This window comes from Cygnus atratus, chromosome 1, assembly GCF_013377495.2.
Source record: "Cygnus atratus isolate AKBS03 ecotype Queensland, Australia chromosome 1, CAtr_DNAZoo_HiC_assembly, whole genome shotgun sequence".
Taxonomy (NCBI): domain Eukaryota; kingdom Metazoa; phylum Chordata; class Aves; order Anseriformes; family Anatidae; genus Cygnus; species Cygnus atratus.
This window is the reverse complement of record NC_066362.1, coordinates 199,480,088-199,501,002: the sequence shown is the minus strand read 5'-3', so window position 1 is coordinate 199,501,002 and position 20,915 is coordinate 199,480,088. Positions and strand designations below refer to the sequence as shown.

The window sequence follows — 20,915 nt, the reverse complement described above, 5'->3', positions numbered from 1 at the left end:
TCAGTCTTAATGTGTTTTCTACAATTTATATTGTATCTTTCAAAAAAAAATCTGAAAACCTTTAAGACTTTAAAATTATTTTCCAACTACATTTAAACATACTCCATTCATTGCTACCATTTTATCTTCTTTACAATTGCTAACACATGGCTCATGGCAAGCATAAGAGCTCCATTTCATTTATAAATTCATTGAAGTAACAATTTTCTAACAGAGCTGCACAGGCTTCTGATTTTCGGAGCTCCAATCAAAGAATAATTCTGAACGCTTCTGTTGTAGACTATATTAGTAAGTAAACAAACCAAATGCTAACTACATTCACAAGTGAAGGCAGAACTTCAGAAATTTGGGTTAACATTCACGTATACAATATTACTTGATTACAAGGCACTCCTTTAAAAATTTAAAAAGTCCCTCAGGGTCTGGAAGTGCACAGTATCAAGTGCCTCTAATACATAAGTCTGATTTTCAATGAGGAAGAACAAATTAGGTTAAGCATATTAAGCTAGAAGCACAGTTAGTACAACCCTAAGCATTGAATTCTGTAACGCTACTGCAGTATCAATATTTATGCTAAATTTAAAATAAACATTCCAGAGAACAAGGTTCTGGGACTAACCACATTTTATAGATTGCTGTAAGGTACAGTTCTGCCTCCAGCTAGCTTTGAATGACTTTTGGTTGCAATGCAGCTGTTATTAATATTTAACCAGAAACTAATTTTTCAAATAGTTGCTTTTAGTAGGTAACAAAAATTAAATATCCTATTCAAGAGGATGCTCCCTGTCACAAAGCAGAACTGTCTGAAAAACAAAAACAAAACAAAATTAAAAAAAAAAAACACTTTCTGGATAGCCACAATCAGTCATCACAGAGCTGATCAATTAATTTGAAGAAAAACACATCCATGCATTCCACATACCTTTAGATGGCAGGTATCTGTTTCTACATCCCCCTTCCCTTTGAACTCACAGGACTGATGACAAACGCACACTTGATGACACTCATGTGCAGCACGTTCCTTCACTCCTGTTCATGCTAACATGAAAATAAAATGTTCAGCAATTCAATAGAAAGATGTTGGTTTTATGAACATGGCTTGAACTTTGTGCCCCTTGGACAGTTTCCCTTGTATACGGACTGACCCGTGGAAAATGCCCACGTTTTCATAACTGTGTTACACATCCAAACAGAAGTCGTCTCCCGTAACAAAGTCAAAAAATCCAAGCATAACCAGCATGTAATAAGAATTTTATTGAATAAATTTAGAAAAAAATGGAACATGAAGACATGAGATTCATTTCTGCTTTTTTTTTATGAATGTGCAGAATCAAACAACCATGCAAAAAGACATCTCTCCCCCCCAACCGTAATTCAAGACTCTTATTTATAATAGCAAAATTATTAGCGCCTTAAAACAGTGTTCCAGACACGTAACTCATTACTTTAAATAGGATCTCTTTCCTGAATGAAGACAAAAAAATAGTAGCCATAGGGAAAGACAATTGATTAACAGGTACAGTATTTAACCAGTAATCATGCCATTTTTAAAGAATGCAAGCAAAAAATGCATCATTACATAGAATAAGTAGATGTTTTTTCAAGGCAAAATTCCTAATATAATTAATCCCTAAACTACTGAAATGGTGACTTGATAATGCAGGTGTTCCAGAAGATCATCAGATGGAAGATTTTTTTGTGAAGTTACATCAGTGCCATGTAAAATATAACAGAGCATCTGAACAGCCAAGTGCTAACAGTGTATGAACATTAAAAATGAACTCCAACTCCTCCAGGAAATGTTCTGTTTTAGATATACAATAGTAGGTAGGAAAATGGGCTTAAGCATGAGGAAAAAGATTTAAGATTTCTGTTACAAATTCGTGCACCCACATAGTTTCTGTCTCATTAAAAATGTATTGTGAAGTTTTACATGCCCCTGGGACAGTCATATCTGAGACATATAATGTGCTGTCTACATGTAATATGCAAACCCATTCTGAAACACAGTATAGCTTTTTAAAGTCTTATGAATTATAAAAATATAGCTAGACCACAAGTTAAACAACTTGTTAAATACAGGACAACTCTCAAAACCATGAAGGGCAAACTGAACTGCACATATCCCAGTACATAACGTTTCGCACTTCTCCTATTTAATTTCACTATTATTAAATAGGTGACAGCCTGCATGAGCAAGACTGTTTAGCTTAGTTCTCAAAACTTGCTTTTGAGAAGTATTATGATTATTTTCATATACCATAGTTATCTTTTTTCCCCTTACTAATGAAAGTCAAAGTCAAACCCAATTCTATTGAAAATAAATACCACTAGCCACATCAAGATGTCATTTTGTAAAACACCGGTGTGTTGAAGACTGTTTTGAGCAACCACAATGATCTGCTCAAAGTACTCAAGTTCAGCAATACAGCTTTTGCAGCTTGATGATGGATGCACACAAATAGTTATAAAAAGCTGCTAAGAATGCAGTTAAACAAGACTTATGACATATGCCATCTGAAAGCTTAACTTTTTGAAAATCATCATAAGCCATGGAGAAGCAGGCTGTTATTTGTAAAATCTACACCTTTTTTGCCTGATATAAACTGGGATTTTGTTTGCTCACGTTTTTAAACAGGTGCATTTTAAAAGTGTTTACCCTGTCACTGAGGGGGAAAAGTCATTATGCAACTCCTGAGGCATCTGTAGTTCCCTGCTGAGAGTATGAACAACAAGAATAGAAGGAATGAATAACGAATACTTAAAAAAAAAAAAAAAAAAAAAGCAAAACTGAGGACATTGTCTGCAGGAGCTTTCTTCCACTCACTACTACAATGTTGATCCTGCTTCTAGCAGAATCTAGTTTCAAGGAGTATAAAAAATAGCTACAGGGTCCCAAAGTCTACAATGTTAAAGCAAAAGTCCATTCATGCAGATTTTGCTCAATTAAGTGCTTAGTATACTCAGGGTTCACAAGAATTGCTTAAAAAAAGAAATTTTGTTTTTGAAGAAATTCTGTTTCCCTTGCAGTTCTTCAAATTTTATGTGATGCAAATTTACTGCATATGATGGTGCAATTAAACTGGAAATTTGTTAAAAAAAAAAGTGGAAAACAGGATATATTTAGGGTATTTATAACAGGGTATTTATATATTCCCATGGATAGACACACCTTTTATCTTACTTGTTAAATAGGAATTTTATGCTGGTATTTAAACAATGCTCAAGTTCAGAGTTCTGAATTTAAAAAAAAAAAAAAGATGGCATGCTGATAGCTACAGGTATCTAGAATCTTCCATCCGCTGAAGTAACTGTTCTTAGTATTACACTAATAAAAGCTCCCGTTGTCGGCTCAGAACCCAATGGGGAACACCTGAACAATTTTTAGAGGTGCAACTGCAGGAATACATTTTTGTAAGCTTGTACCCTACCACTTCACTGCATCTGACATTTTCAAATGTATTTATTTTTGTTTAAAAGGCATTATTAGAATTCGATAGAATTTTTCAGGCAGAACTTGGCACTTGAACTTTTAACAGGGGCCCAAAGGAGTAAGCAACCACACTTCCTCCAAATCAATAAGGAAAAAGTTACAAGAAGCACTAAAACATTTCAACACCAGCATTACTTTTTAGGTGTTTGGGGCTGGTTTCTTCAGTAATGCATGTGTTACTACTTCAAGGATTTCAAGTACTGCTGAAGACAGCACTCTGAACTCAACGCAAATTATACCTGTTGGAAAACGCTAAGATTCTGAAAAATCCCTGCTTGACTTCAGAATGCCTTTACTACTTTCACTGTTTCTCTTGGACTCATTTCAGGTCTGCCAAGGTAGATAGATGAGCATCAGCACATTCCACAGTCCACAGGACTACTTGTTTATATATTTAAGTTTTGGCACAATAAATAATAATATATATTTTGGTTGACTTACACATTAAAGCATTTTTCTTTCAGCTGCAATCTAAAATTAAGGAACGATTTCAAGCAGCAATAGAAAGCAATATTACTGCATGAATTATTCCTTAGACAGAAGTCTCATCTTTAAAACTATCCTGTTTTCAGCTACAAATCATTATTGCTGCAGAACTGAAAACAAATTTAAAGTCCTGATTTCAAATTACAATTTTGCCTACGCTCTTCAAAAAGATATTTTAAAAATATTTTAGCTCAACAGTACGATTATGATTTGAGACGGGCATTTGAAAGCTTGTTGTTTGTTTCTTCTAAGATTTTATTTATCCCGTAAATTTAGTTCCTAGATTACCATCCTCAGGAACAAGAGCTCTGCGTATCTACATAGAAAGGATTTTCCCAAGATACCTACAGTGCATACTGTCTTCTCCTCCTAGAAATATCCACTCTGAGAAAATTCAGTTTTGAACTTTGCAGAATAGGACCGAATAGACATTGTAAAGACTGTCAAATATATACAGTAGCTGGGTAACTTTACAATATTCTGCAGTTTGTGTATTTTCTACAGCTGAGATGCTGTTATTCAGCCTTATTCACTGTCCATTCATGTTTACATTTAAAAATTCAAGTACCAAAGTTAGGAGAATAAGAAAAATCCCCTCTTGCCATCTTTGTTCTTATTTTAATCTGATCTGCTTTTATACCTGAAAGACAGCAAGAGTCGGGAAATACTGAAACATTTACTAAAATACCTTTTATTTTATACCTCTACAGCCAGCAGATATTGAAACAAATATTAGTTTCAGGAAACAAAAATGGAAGTCTACAAATGTTCTTTCACATTTATTTTTATGTGCCTTTTTATTTTAGATGTGGAATTGCATGTTTATCATTTCAAAAACTCAGATCTGTAATACTGTATGCTTCATAATGAAGAGTGCTGAATTGAACATATACTACCAAGGAGATCCAGTCTAAACAGAACACTTGAAAAATTAACACACGCTGTGGACTGAAAGCTTATCTGTTTGGGTAGTCAGTGCATAGTAGGTAAGATTGTAAACACAGGGCAATAGCTCTTATTTTAAATTCCCATGGAGACGCTCCAGCTAGAATAAATACACTCATGGGAGCAAGAGCAGAAGAACCAGCTATTACTCTTCAAGTTGACACCCTCATTTACTGTGCATCTTTTTTTTTTTTTTTTTTGTAGAGTGGAACATAAGGTCTAGCATAAAAAAAAAGTATCTATATAAAAGTTAAATACTTGATTACAGTAGCAAGTCACCACTTCATGATGGGATATATCTTGTCTCTTGGAATTATTATTGATCTGAATTCTCTTTCTTTTGTTCTGTGTTGGATACTGGTAATTCAAGACTCGCCCATAATAGAGGCTCTGCTTTCCTCATAGTAACCTCAATCTTTGTAGCTGTCATGTTCACATAACTCCTCTTTACATCAATTACCTGAAACAGAAAACATATGTCACACTTCACTTTACAAAACTGAATTAAGTTCAAAAGAGTACCTTATCACTAGACTTCAGCAGATATTTAGGTAGATGGAGTTCTCTCTTATCTGGAAAAGCCAGCCCTTTCCCATTCCCAAGCTATGAACATGTATATACAATATAAACATAGGTCTAATGCATAGATAAAAAAGTAATTACATAACGTTAGGAGTTTTTATCTAACACCACTATCGTATTTAGGATAGAATCTTAGGACAAATTGGGTTGGTGGGAATCTTGAGAGGTCATCTTGTTTAACCTTCCACTCAAATAAGAGTCTATGTCAGGCCTAGTCACTTGGGGCACTAGATTTAGATTTACATTTAACTACTGAATGACGTGCAATTTATTTTTTTTCAAAAAGTAATAAGGAAAAATAAACTGCTTTTAAAGAGAAGTAACTGAGGGTTTGTGGTATTATTTCTTTTGCTGTGTTTTTTTTTTTTATTTAAATATAGAAACAATGTTCTTATACTTACTCCCCATAATTTCACGTTGCGATGAAATTCCTTTTCTCCTTCAAATACAATATGAATATTTAACTTAAAAAGGAAAAACAACCGAAAATTTTGTCAGGCTAATAAAACATGAGACACCTCAAGTATGTTTAAGTAAAATATATCATATTAGGACTCAGATCCTACAACAAACAAAGTGATCAAACTGTCCCTCAAACACAGAAGTGGAAAACACATTCTAATAGGCTGTGTTAAAATATCTTAGTCTGTGTACCATAGTGGCCACATAGACCTTACTGATGTTTTTTCATTTTCTCCAAATAAGTGATTAAGGAATCACAGAAGGTATCATTTTAACACTTGTTTAGTATGACAACCCGTGAAAGTGCATGATATCAAGAACAATATTCAATTACTTTAAGCCAAATGCAATAAAATTACAAATCTATACTTATTTACACATATGCTGATGGAATTCTATCACATTCAGGTTTTAACTGCAGAAGTCTGAAGATTTTTCTGCAATACTATATTGCAGCCTCTAATGTCTTTTTTTTTTTTTTTTTGAAGATGTCCAAATAAGAAGGGAAAAAAAAGTTGTGTGTACTTGAACAAACACAAAAGCCAAGAAAAAGCTGTTTCTCAGGAAAGATTCTTATGCTGTTCTACTTCTGCCTTAATAAATAAAGCGGAAGCTGTATTTCTGCTTAATAAATAAAGTAGAAGCTGTATTTTTCTAACTTCAAGCTTCTGTAAGAATTAGAAAGGAATTATGTATTAAGGTAGGAACTCACCATTGTACTATTTGCTTCTACATAGCTCAGATCAGGAACAGAGTTCTTAGCATATATAGAAATAGTCACTTCTCCTCCAGTCTGGTGCCAATCATGCCTGCATGGAACTACCTTCTTTCCCTATATAAATAAAAGATTATGAGGAAAAAAAAACATTCAGGATTATTAATCAGGAATATTTTAACACCTAATAAACATAGCTAGCATAGGACTATACCCTGTGTTCAGATGACAGTGCAAACCTCTATTTAGTTTTATTAAAAAACAACAACAAAAAGAAAACCAACTATATTCTATATTTCAGATACTGGACCCTGATATACAATAGCAGTGAGGAAAACAGTGTTCATGACAGAGACTATGGTAAGAAGCAGGAACACTTTGATGGAATGAAAGTAACATGTTCTCCTTTACAAAACCAGAGTTATCCAGCAGGTAGTGGGAAGGAATCAAACAAAGAAAGCAGGGACTCCAATCGGCTAGAAGCCCATTATCTCAATATGCACACATTTAACGAACAGTTCCTTAATGTCTGAGTAAATTCTTTACAAGAATGCTCTTCTGCTTTAGGCTTAGCACTTCAGCTTATTTTTTTTTCCTTTTTAATATCTGAAACTACTGCTTTAACACGAAACTTCAAAGCAAGCAGCAATTCTCTGAACGAGGAAGTAAAGGACTTCGACTGCACCCTCTTATAATACATTTTTCGTTTTCTTTTGTTAACTGACACTTATGTCTGCAGTATCAAGAATTTAAAGAATATATTCATAACAGGAATTGTGTGTTCATCTGCATCCAACATGTGACCAGCTTTTTTTTTTTTTTAAAGCATTCAGTTCCATTATTAAATTGAGACATTCTCCAAGAGCCTTTTAAACCTCAAATGGAAGTATTTTGCACTTTTTAATTCTGCATTTTTTTCCCAACATTGCAATGCCATAAACTAAGAAGCTCTCTCCGTATTTGCTCTACTGGTAGTCAAACCAAGACATTCGGTATGCTTCAAACCAGAAAACCAGACGTGTAAACAGAACCCAAATTCTGTTGGGTCTGAAAGAGACCCTTCCGTATACACCCCTCCCCCAAATCAGGCAACTTCATGGACTTTATCTGCCCTGCTATAGCACAAATGTTAATGCTACTCACTGCATCCTTTTTAGTCCATACGTGTGTTCCTGTTGTGCAGCCTTCTTGAGCTAAAAATGTATTGAAGTCAGACGTTTTCCTTTTACAGCAGCTCCAATACTTCATCCTTTAAAGTTTGCAAACAAGGTAATTAACAAAAAAACATTTAGGACACTGTTTATTGTAAATAGTTAAGATCTTTCCTTTATGCAATATTACCATTAATTTAGGAGACCCTTTTCAATCACTGCCATTTTCGACTGTGAGAAATACAGAATGAAAACAAGGTAACGTCTACAAAGAAAGCAGTAACAGGTAACAGACTAATTAAAAAAAAAGTAAAAATCAAGCAAACTGAATACTAACCCTTCGTGAAATATAGGTACACCAGAATGGTATATACATACATCTTCAGTGCTGTGCGGTCCTTGGTACGTCTGGTAAAAAAAGAAAAAAAAGCATTTAAAGTTTCTTACTATTACAGGAAGTGGGAAAAAAAATGTAAAAAAAAAAAAAAAAAAAAGACAAAACACAACCCAAAAGAAGAACACTGAACAAAGTAAAATAAAGCTTTCCAGTAGTTAATGCAATACAATGGTTTGGCATTTGGCATTGCATCCAAATGCAATGGCTTGCTCTAGTTTTTCAAAAATAATTACTCAACCTCCATTCACAAAAGCTTCCCTGTCTTTCCTTTTCTACAAGCTGTACTTCCTATTGGTTCAACGGAGTTCATCGTTGGTGACATCACCTGTGTTCATAAAGATCACTTTATCTCAGAGATATCCATCTTTAAAAATACTCTGAAAACTCAGAGAAAGAAAGTACTTCAAAGGAAATACATTAAAGTTGCATGGTCCAGGACACATCCATTTTCCATTCCTTTACTCAGTTTTCAGGAGAAGGAACTGAACATACGGCCTCGAGTTGTGCCAGGAGAGGTTAGATTGGATACCAGAAACAGTTTATTCATGAAGAGGGTGGTCAAACATGGGAACGGGCTGTCCAGGCAAGTGGTGGAGTCCCTGTTCCTGGAGTTATTTAAGAGATGTATGGATGTGGCAATAAGGGACATGGTTTGGTGACGGGATTTGGTAGGTCAGGCTGATGGTTCGACTTGATTTTGAAGGTCTATTCCAACCTACGTGGTCCTATGATCTATGATTCTTAACTAGAAGCAAATCAAACAATATGCATCCCTGCCAATGAGTATCACATCAGTTCTTCCTAACACAAACGAGTGAACGCCCTAAATCCTTCTCCAACCAGAGTTTCAGTAGAAACTTTCAGAAAGTTTCAGATGTCCACTGAAATACCTATTGCAATTTGACCGTCCTGTTCTGTACAAAACAAGTGTCAATAAAAAAAAAAAAGGCAACAAAACACACCATAAACAAAGAAAAGAACAATGTCAGTTTAAAAGACCATGTAATATAAAGACTAATTTCAATGCTAGAAGTGTTACAACAATTTTCCTTGGTGATCCTTCTGGCAGGAGGCATTACGTGATAAGCTCTGCAGATGTTTCTGAAGTACATTCAGGTTATCAAGAGCAATTCAAGTGCTATCAGTAAGCCACCTCTCACCACTACATTATTTAACATTTTAAGTTGAAACACTTCAGTATTGTATGTTTGGTAAGCTTAATGATTAGAAGTTTGAGTACTGTGTTCAGCTCTGGGGCCCCCAGCACAGGAAGGACAGGGAAGTATTAGAATGAGTCCAGAGGAGGACCACGAGGATGATTAAGGGGCTGGAGCACCTCTCCTGTGAAGACAGGCTGAGGGAGTTGGGGTTGTTCAGCCTGGGGAAGAGAAGGCTCCGGGGAGACATTACAGTGGCCTGCCAGTACCTAAAGGGGGCTACAGGAAAGCTGGGGAGGGACTCTTTTTCAGGGGGTGCAGTGATAGGACAAGGGGGTATGGTTTTAAACTAAAAGAGGGGAGGTTTAGATTAGATATTTGGAAGAAATTCTTCCCTCAGAGGGTGGTGAGGCCCTGGCACAGGTTGCCTGGAGAAGCTGTGGACGCCCCATCCCTGGAGCTGTTCAAGATGAGGCTGGATGGGGCTTTGAGCAACCTGGTTTGGTGGAAGGTGTCCCTACCTATAGCAGGGCAGTAGAAGTAGAAGTACTTAACGGTCTCTTCCAACCCAAACCATTCCGTGATTCTAAGTTTGGGATGGACCTCAAAAAAACATGAAACATCTGATACCTACTACATCCACCATACAAAACAGCTCACATTTATCAATACTAAAGTATGCTATTGAATATTTATTTGTTAAGCCTGATGGATTTTATGCTATTTCCAATCGATTTGTACTGGGGGAGGGGGAACAAACAAAGCAAGACAAAACTGAGCACGTAATAGTTTAGCAGGCAAGTGTAAGAGTGAAACTAAACCACTTACTTTTGAACAGCCTGCATTTTTACATGCTGTCCCAATCTTGATTTCATCACTGTCCTCCTCTGCAAAAAGAATCATATTACAGAAAAAAGCAACTGAAGTATACAATGTACAAAATATTTTGCTTTTATTGAGAACCGAAAAGATTAGAAAAAACAAGTCATCTATCTTCTTGTCAGTGAAATCTGCCAGAAAGGTACAAAGAAACAAAAATTACGCAAATATTCCAATAACTATATTATTTGTGCATCAAGTTTTAGGTTCTATACATTTACAGTGTTTTAAGTAGGGAAAAAAAAACACGAAGAGGATTACTACAATCATACAGCAAGTGAAACAATCACAAGACTGCAGTCACTTTTTTTTTTTTTTTTTTAATCTTTTCAGTAAAACTAAGACTGTCAAAAGCTCCTGCTATTAATAGACCAAGGAGAAATAAGAGCAAAATGAAAGTTTTAGCAAAAGCACAAAAGGGTATAAAATAGTCACAAATGGACACAGGTTGAAGTTAGAAAGCATTTCTAAAAGAACCAAACTTGAAATGCTCTCTGGGAGAAAAAAAAAAAAAAGATGGAAAGTAGACAAGGGAGAACCAGCTAGTTTTCAGCAGAATTTCACCAATTTCTGAAAGGCATCATATGGTATCACGTTTGCAAAGGAGTAGAGTTCATTTCTTGGAAAATTCTTTCAGCCGTTTGATTAGAAATGAATGTTCCCATCATGTTCATTATAGCAGGATATCTTACATAATACACAGTTCAAGTAACTGCTGTGGGAACATACCGCTCCTAATACCTAAGCCCCCACACTGTTCACATTTAACTTTGATTATCGTTTTACAGACTGTGAAGTGTTTTCCAGAATATTAAGAACATGAACGTCTTTGTCACATAATTATCTCAGAAACAACAACAAAAAAATAGCATCTTATTTATTTATCTGACAAGAAGTGTCATATACCTACTTAACCTGCCTATAACCTTACCTTTTTTCTCTTCGTTTTCTGATGACAGTTTCAGTTTATCTAGTGCTTGCTTCAAGGAAGCTGATACTTTCAGCTGCAAATTTGTCATTGGCTCATCTGGGCTAAAAAAATGTCCATGTATTCATGTCAACTTCATGAAAAAAAATTTACAAAAAATGACAGAGTAGTAATTTTCAATCTTGCAATAAGACTCTTCCTTTCCAATCTCCCTTACAACAACAAACTAGACTCCTAAGTGCCCATTCTCACTCTTAATGCAAAACCAGCCTAGAAATTTAGAAGAAGGTCTTAGTTTTCAACAGGAAAACTTAAGTACTCTACAACAATAGAATCAAACCAGAGTGATTAAGGAATCTACATGCACGCACCCTACTATTTTTATGTAGGTTTAAAATGGTAAACAGTACTGCTAATGGCTTTCTAAGCTACGAGGCTTTACACCACAGTTTGTTTTCCCGTGAAGCTAAGCGTTGAGAGATTCAGTAATACCTTGTCCTAACCCAAATTCTTTTATCTCATTGTGAAGTTAAAGATAACATCATCACTGCTACCAAACACAAGATCTTTTAACGTTAATTTGGGATTTTTTACACTGTACAGGCTGTGTAACACTTAATCAAATAAGCTTTAACTTGGTCAATCAACCACGGATTTTGAAAAAAAAAATAATTCTGTATACAATACCTTGGTCTTTTAATTGTTTCCAGTGGTTTTGGTGCCTTAATTATGTGTTCTTGAAATTTGGGTTTCAGTTCAGCTAGCTCCTTTCGCTCAGAGGTAGTTTTGACTTCTGGTTTAACAGGCTCAGGAGGTTTCTCACTATTATGATGACCCTTTGTACAGCCCTATTATGGAAAGGATATGTTTGTTTATATATATACACATACGTACACATATATATGCAGTGTATTTTGTGTGCACAATTAGAAGTTATCAAAAACCACAACAAGTTTTCTTATTTTTTCAGACCCATCTTCCACTTTAGCCCAACTCATAACATTGGCCACAAAAGTAATCCTACAACTATGACAGAAAATATCTTCATTTGCAAGCACTTTAAATAAAAATGCATACTTTTCAAAATCAAGCGAAGGAGCAAGAAACAGCACACTGACCTTTCATTATTAACAAGACTGTAAACAGATTTTGACAGAATTAATTATATTCACTATAACTTGAAAAATAAGACTCAACTTCAACATTATAGCAGGAAAAGTAGCATACTCAAGATTTAAGACAGTTGTAACAAAAGCAAGCAAATTTTAAACATGTAAGCTGTGATTTGACAAGTGTAAAATTGTAAATAATCATGAGTACATACCACAATGCTTAAGAAGTCAGAAAAGTCTGTTGTTCTTCTCTTACAACATGACCAACCCTACAAACATTTTGAAACAAAAACCAAAACAAGCATGATTACCTTATTTAGCAGCAGTTTATAAAAAGCAAAAGACCAGTTATATTGCTTTATAAGATGTGGCACTTCATGATCACCAATTATTTTATTCTCTTCTTTGGACAATACTGTAATCATCTGCATTTTTAAAAGACAGAGAAACCTGTTACAGCTGCCTTAATCAGAAAAATGCAGTAAACATGAGGCAACATATCCATGACAAGTGCCAACTCTGTATGAGAAAAAAACAGAAAGATTACTTTATCCTGTAAAGTAACATCTTTATAGATGTTACAGAATAAACAAATATTATACTTGAGACTCACCTGTGGCATAATGTACAGCCCCCTTTATAAAGTGATCAGGATATTTTCCTTCCTTGAGCACTAGGCAAGTCTTTAAACTGGTCATTTCCCTCCATAAACCGGAGATCTGCATTGCATAGCCATCTATTCAAGTGTATCAACTGAGAACTTTTTTATTTTTCATCAGAAACCCAGTTATAGAGAAAATTATCTTTATACTTTGAATCTCAGAACTCAAAGAACTTTATTGAAACCAGTAGTTTGACCAACAAACACACTTTTCTAGCATGTTGAGAGCTTAAGCAATGAGACACTGGGTTTTAAGAAGGTAGTTTTAAAATATCCTCAAAATACTCATTATTTCTACAGTCACAGAAGTAAAACATCCACCCCTGCCCACTTCCAATTACCTACAATTCACATCAGGAAGAAAACTACTCATAGAAAATTATGATACATTTAATTAGACCAAGAGTTAGGAAGAAGGGGGGAAGTAGTATCTGTTTTAAGAATAGTGCTTCTCTAAGAGAAATTAAACACAATCTTTTGAGGTAACTTTATAACTTTTGTCCTTGTAATTAGGAAGAGGTCTTATATACTGTGTTGTTAGTACGGTTATAATTTTTTTAGAAAACAAATTGCCATAGTCTAACTACCACATTTGACCCAACAGCTCCTGTTGTAATTTGCCAGTGGCACGCCGCGGCTGCTACCAGACTCGTGCCCTGCAACATGACCGCTGGCTCACAGAAAACGTGCTACCCAGCACACACAAGCCGTCACACGGAGTCATCTAGGTTGGAAGAGACCTCCAAGATCACCTAGTCCAACCTCTGACCTAACACTAACAAGTCCTCCACCAAACCATATCACTAAGCTCTACATCTAAACGTCTTTTAAAGACCTCCAGGGATGGTGCCTGAGCCACTTCCCTGGGCAGCCCATTCCAATGCCTAACAACCCTTTCGGTAAAGAAGTTCTTCCTAATATCCAACCTAAACCTCCCCTGGTGCAACTTTAGCCCATTCCCCCTCGTCCTGCCACCAGGCACGTGGGAGAATAGACCAATCCCCACCTCGCTACAGCCTCCTTTAATGTACCTGTAGAGAGCGATAAGGTCGCCCCTGAGCCTCCTCTTCTCCAGGCTGAACAAGCCCAGCTCCCTCAGCAGCTCCTCATAAGACTTGTTCTCCAGACCCCTCACCAGCTTCGTTGCCCTTCTCTGGACTCACTCGAGCACCTCCATGTCCTTCTTGTAGCGAGGGGCCCAAAACTGAACACGGTACTCGAGGTGCGGCCTCACCAGAGCCGAGTACAGGGGGACAATCACTTCCCTAGCCCTGCTGGCCACACTGTGTCTTATACAAGCCAGGATGCTGTTGGCCTTCTTGGCTACCTGAGCACACTGCTGGCTCATATTCAGCCGACTATCAACAAATACTCCCAGGTCCTTCTCTGCCAGGCACCTTTCTAACCACTCATCTCCCAGCCTGTAGCGCTGCTCACGTGCCCCAAACACCCACATTATGGGACAGGGTTGAAATGCACTGCCAGAAGCAGTTCCTAAATATCAGGAAAAAATGACTGCCCCCCAGCTTGGTTAAATAGCAGTTCTATCCCTAAGAAAGGACAATGAGGCTACGTCAACGTCAGTACACTGAACAGAGCAGAGCCAGGCTCCACGTCTGGACCACAGATTTCTGACCATATACTGTTAAATTGTTAGAAGGATTTCCAGTACTGTTTTGGCCAACCTAAGCAGTTCTCTGTCAAATCAGTCTCAGAAGGCATTCTGGATGTATCCAGTAGATCCTGAAGCAGAACAGTTTAATATAACAAACGTGGGCTATGTAGTTGGCCTAACCACTACAGACAGTCCCACGTATATGTACTTCATTACTGAAGATGTAGCCCAAGACAGCTCCATCAGGGGTATGGGTGGGTGAGCAGTCCCATCTTAACTCACGCATAAATTTTTCAGATTAACAGAACACAATCAATTTCCACAGTAGGCAAATGCCACATTCACATTAGTGCTCTAGTCATGTTAAGTGCAGACAGCTGGTCTAAATTCCAAGCAAGTGAATTAACTGAAAGAGTATGACTCCTCTCAACATATCCAGAGACCTATTCTGAGGACCAAATTAAATTGTAGAGATACCTAAAGTCAATTAGCAGAAACACGAGTCAAACAGACTTGCACAACATTTAAACTGTGTGAATACAGTTTTCAGTTCCTTTTGCAGTTTTAAGTAAGTGTGGTTTTCTAATTTCATGGGGCTGCTCCAATGCTATAGACTGGACATTACTGTACAGAACTGACAGACTTGGGAAAAGAGAAAAAGGAAAACAAGCAACTATTTTACGTATATGGAAAGATAAGACTTAAAAAGATGTTTGCATACTTACTTTGAGAGCATCATGAAAGACCGGTACACCTGGATGATACGTGCATGAATCTAGAAGAAAATGACTATTATTAATATTTAGGCATACCAAGAGTTCTTATTCATCTGATCACAAACCTAGCAAAAATTTCATGCTTGCAATTCAGGTAGGTCATGAGCTGTCCCACCACTTACCCAAATGCACGTGATTATTAAGGAAAATGCAGAGTTCACAGAACAAGCTTTCTGAGTACATATATTAAACCGAAATAATTGAGCTCTTTTTTTGTTCCCCCCCTGTATTATACAATGTAAATCACGAAACATACACCTGAAAGTAACTTCTGTTCTTTACTTCTATAAAAGTAACTGGAGGAAGTAAACTTTCTACAGATCATCCCTTGCTTTCAACAGTAGTCCTCATTAGTAATTCAGTGATGTGATAAAGGCGGCCCTGCAGCCACACGACGAACATAAAACACTCATTTACATGATCACATACATCTGCTTGCACCTGATCAAGGCCTTCTATGTAGAAACACTCAGAGTTCATTCAGTTATCCATGGTAATTAGCTTGTTCTTTTATCACTGCTGGCAGTTTCCTAGATGTTTAAGGTCATGAAGTCAGAGGCCAATCTTCAATATACACAATTCAGCCATGTGAATACCACTAGTTATTACTAGGTTCTGTACAAACACCATGCTGAAATACCTCTTCTATTAACTGAACTGTTAATATTCACAGATGTTTATCAACATAGCAGATTTTTATGTAGTAACTGTTCCTTTTTTACTTAACGTATGTATTTTTGACGTGTAATATAATTGCTCTGATTATGTAACATCTTTGACATATACTCATGGATAATATTTTAATGATCTGATTAAGAACATAATAGGAAACACTAGCTACCTTCTAGCCTTTAAAGCATTTTTTTGGTAGAAACAGGTAAAATTTAAAGTAACACAAACAGTAACAATTTTTATAAAACACCTTCATAAAACACATGAGTAAGAAATATCACATTTCAAATAATGAGGCAAATCAGAGAAGTAATAAATAACTTTACTGACAGTCTGCCTACAGATATTAAATGGGCTAAAGACAAATCACTATTTCACTTTAAAAAATGTAAATTTTAAAGAACTTTTTCTTCTTTAGTTATATATTCAGCATGTAATTATAAGGTACTAATGCAGTCAGACAGACACACTGCCTTAAGATGACAGCTCCCACCTCAAGCTGGAAGAGGCGTATTTCAGAACATTCGTCCCTCAGCAGGACTTACATACGTGCCCGTGAACTTCTACCAATTCTTTCAGCTTCAGGATGAAAAGCTAAGGCTGGTAAACCTCACAGGAACATAAGATAATGTTGTTACTATGTACAAAGAACCAAACTGCTTTGTACCAAGGACTTCACTGCTTAGTTTTATATTTTTAAAAAATAATTATTCTTCTCCAAAAGTATGAAAGCATGCTATCATAAGCACCATCATAGAGGAACTAAGCAACAAAGATTACTTCTGAATGAGAAGATTTTAATTACTATTTTTGATCCCTGACAAGTACGTGGTTTCAAACGAGAGAGGTGCTGTTTATCAGTGCACCATTTCTCAAGACCAAAACCTATCTTACAATCAAGTAGTTCAGCAGCAGCTATCCTCCAGCGCACAGGTCAGACAGACAGGCATCCGTTTGTCCATCTGGCCAAGTCTGATCCCTTCTCCTTGCTTCCTTAAGCCCTCTCATCATGGAGCAGCTGACAACCCACTCCCTGCTGCTACCTGAGGAGCGACACGCCTGCTTCACAAGAGAAGGTGCTGAGGCAGTGCCTCAAAAGGAGGCAGCAGGACTTACCCACTGAGCAGAGAACAGCAAAATGTCACTCATTTCCACTCACACTGAGCCCAGCAACTCTCGTCCCTGTAAACTTTACATTCGTAACAATATCTCATCTCAGATTAGGTGGGGGAAAATGGGCATTCAGCACACAGCAACAGTCGCTTAAGCAGTTAGAAATGTGTTGTGTTTCTGATTTGTTTGAGCTCAGCTTACAGCCTGTGGTTGACATTTTATGTTTTTTACTGTTTTATATATAGCTCACCTCTCCACTGCTGTTAATACCTTTCTTTAATAGGGACAAAAAAGTTTTTTCAAGCAATTCTTCTTCTCATACTCAGATCATTTTGGAGATGGCAGTACCACAAATTTTCACTTTTTAAAATGCTGATTTCTTACCCAAACCAATCCCAGTCTCACAGTGCACACACTGCTGGATTGCTATTACCTTACTTCTACATCCTTGCTAATTTGTTGAAGCACTTTATTACACTTTTTCTTACATGTCACAGTAGAAAATTGTATAGGTCAGGCAAACTTAGAGCTATTTAAAATGCAATCCTGTTGAATTCTTGAGGATGAAATGAGCTATGTCTACAGACACACTATCCTGTGGAAATACTCCAATATTTTGCAAGCTGTGCTTTACAGCCTGGCAGCAGTGGAAGTTCATTAAATCTGATGAATTTTGTTCAGTTACTTGGGAAAGTCGATGTCTTCAAGAGTTTGCTAAAGGTAGGAAACTACCATGGAATTCCTCTGAATTTCTCAGTGTTGGAATAAAATGCGGAAATCAGGATAAATATAGTATAGAAAGAGCTTATAAAGAGTTCACAAAGAAAGACTCAGTCTGAGAAACAGAATGCTGCAAGGAAGACAAAGGATCAGAGGGTGCACTTTATAGGAACAGAGTTTGAATTATAGGGACAAAAGTTAAAGAAAGTTGAAAAGGTGAATGGAAAGATGAATTCCAAAAATACAGGCTACAATTTCTTCCAATCCCACCTCTCTCCATCTCAGAAATATATAAAATAAGTTTTCACAACCTCTGCAATTATCTTTATCTTACAAGTACTACATCATAAAGTTTGATCAAGGTAAGAGGGTATAAACAATCATGAAAGAGTAAGTCTTTCTGTTCTGGCAAAGGACCAAATCAAACCACATTAACAAAGTTCCAAATTATGACCTAAACCAAAAACTGTTGCAGTACACTGAGGAAATTGAGACAAACACACTTACCACATACACTTTTAATCTGTTCGTGCACACCACCTTTTCAGCTTTAGTTTTAAGGACTACAAAAAACTTTCCTAATTTAAGGAGGACTGTTTTCAAAACTACACAAAAGCTTTTTTTTAGCAGCAAACTTTGACTTGGCCTTGAAATGCATTAGAAATGTTCATATGGACATTCATTTCTAAAGAAATAAAATAATCAACTTTAAAAGGGGCAGAAGGGTTTTAAGTTCTAACGTCCACATCAGATGCTGCACAAGTTTTTAACAGCGTGAATGTAACAAGCAGCTAATGTACCTAAAATGCATGTTAAATTTGTACCTTGCTAGGCACGCCACAAGTTATTTCATAACTGTGCATTCAGTCACAATTGTGTAGACATACCTTTAATGCTTTCCCTCAGGCTGTTTTTTCTGCCTCTCTTTAAGAGGCATTGAGTCCTTCATGTCAGCCAGTTGCCACTTGCTCATTTTTTGGAAACAATGAGTTTCTACAGAAAATATACGCATATATTATTTCAGCCATCTGATTCTAAAGAGAAGATTAATGGCCTCGTACACCAGTCATCACTATGGCAATATCTATAACTGTAGGCTGAATTTAGACAAAAACACTAAAACATCCAGAGGCCAACAGGACTTATTTTCTATTTTCATTGAAAGAAAAAGCTTCCTAATAACTATTGGTCTTATACTTAAATATTAGATTGTGTTAATATAAAACTTATCAAAGGAATATATATTTTAGTGTTTAACAGCTATTAACCTTAACCCCTATAGTATGTTGGACTGAAACATCCTCCCAGCACTGAAACATTTGAACTTGACAGCTAAACACAGCTAAATAGGATTTAGATGTCTAAGCAGTAATCATCCCATCGATCTTGGTGAAGTTTAGTGATGCTGAAAGTTGTAATCATTCTACTTCAGCATAAAAACGTCAAACTTGATTTTCTGAAGTGGCCTGTGAAGAACTGTGTTTATCTTTGGAACTACTTAGTCTAGGACACAGGAACTCCATTAAATGTTCCGGTCACTTTCTGACACAACTTAAATCTTGAGAAGCTGTCTTTCTCAATCCAAGCACCACGTGGTTAGCATAGGGCCATGCCAATTACATTGGGTCTACTACAATTCGTATCATATGTATTCTTTAGAACACAAGGAATTGCAAAGAACTGTTATTTGAATAGCAAGAACAGGTCATGAAGTCCTAATGAAAAATTTTGATATAAGAAACCCTATCTGCTTTGTGGGGTATTACTGAGTGGAAGCATTCCAAACTGCCTGCTTTTGCTGTTACTAATATTAGCAAATCTTACACACAATTCTGCCCTTCTCTTTGAAAAGATTTAGCTCAGAAAAATAAAGACAGTTTAAGCAGTGGTTCTTAATCACAGAATGTACACATGCTAGATCACGTTAGCCCATTTCTAATCTCGTGCGTCACTAAAAATTAAGCTAATGCAAAGAGGCCAGTCTAGAAATTCAGCCCTGAGAGTTACTTCACAAACCAGTTGAGGACAAGCCTGTTGAGAGCTCAGATCACCCTTGTGCAGCCTCTGAGGAATGATGATGATGTTTCACCATCTACAGGACCCCCAGCATGCACAGGGGAAGCTCAGCAAGAGCTCAGAGCACTTGGCAAAGCATGGATCATAAGACACATTTAATTACCTGCTATGAGTACATGTACTGTAAGTTAATGAAGTAATAGTTGATAATATAACTGCTATGCATGCAACACCCACAGAAATGTTCAGAAGCACTCTCAAGAAAAAATTCTGTTGCTCAAGGCCTCCAGTTTCTACCTTTACAGTACGTCACAGTAATAAAAACTGCTTTTTACCACCTCTTTTCCCTCCTGTTACCAAGCAGCATTCTGACAAGAGCAAACTTAAGCCTACAAAGAGGTGCAAAATCTTTTAATGTTATCAGCTGCTCCTTCTGACAGGACAGCAGTTTGTTACCTGTCACCAGCCAGGCGGGCTCCCCCCTAGTCCTTCAGGTTTCGCTGTCCAGCCGCCCCCCCAGCCCTCTTTTAACACTCGGGCTCATCCCTAAATTTAGCGAGGGAAAGCACCACATAAAAACATCAGTCTCCTGTGAGAGGAGCAGGCCAGGAGGAGCAGTTTGCGGCAGCAGACAGGCGGTGGGGGATGCAAACAGAGGCAGCCCGAGTGCTGCCCTGTCACTGCTCTCTGCTGGCCGTACCCGGGGCTCCGGGACAGCTCCCCATTGTGACCGGGCACTGGGGGTTCCTCAGATCTCCCCTGCAGACCCCCCCCTCATTCTTCCCCATCGCATCAGGGCACAATGAAGAACCCCTCCGCCATCTCTCACCCTCCGTGTTGGTCTCGGGGTCGAAACGCTGGCCGCAGCCCCGGTTGTAGCACAGCAAGGACATGGCGGCGGCGGCGCGGGGTGATGGGGGAAGAAGAGCGGGAGCCTGTTGGAGCGGTGGCGGCTCGGGTGCCTCGGAGAAAAGAACCGGCCGGAGCCTTCCGGAATCTTCACGAAGCTTCGTCGGGGGAAGGAAGGAAGCGGGG

At 37.3% G+C, this 20,915-nt stretch overlaps 2 protein-coding genes across 2 annotated transcripts in view; both read right to left on the bottom strand.

Moving 5' to 3' along the window:
• CTSC (cathepsin C) overlaps positions 1-20,915 on the bottom strand; it is a 770,970-nt gene that overhangs the window by 738,259 nt on the left and 11,796 nt on the right. The gene's annotated exons all lie outside the window — the stretch shown is intronic.
• On the bottom strand, positions 1,235-20,906 carry CHORDC1 (cysteine and histidine rich domain containing 1). Its single transcript, XM_035542482.2, has 11 exons — positions 20,710-20,906; positions 15,309-15,358; positions 12,520-12,576; positions 11,883-12,043; positions 11,199-11,299; positions 10,217-10,275; positions 8,172-8,242; positions 7,827-7,932; positions 6,681-6,800; positions 5,908-5,970; positions 1,235-5,384 (listed from the first exon to the last, which is right to left on the bottom strand). The coding sequence occupies exons 1-11, from the start codon at positions 20,771-20,773 to the stop codon at positions 5,241-5,243; spliced, it is 996 nt and encodes a 331-aa protein (XP_035398375.1). The 5' UTR covers positions 20,774-20,906; the 3' UTR covers positions 1,235-5,240.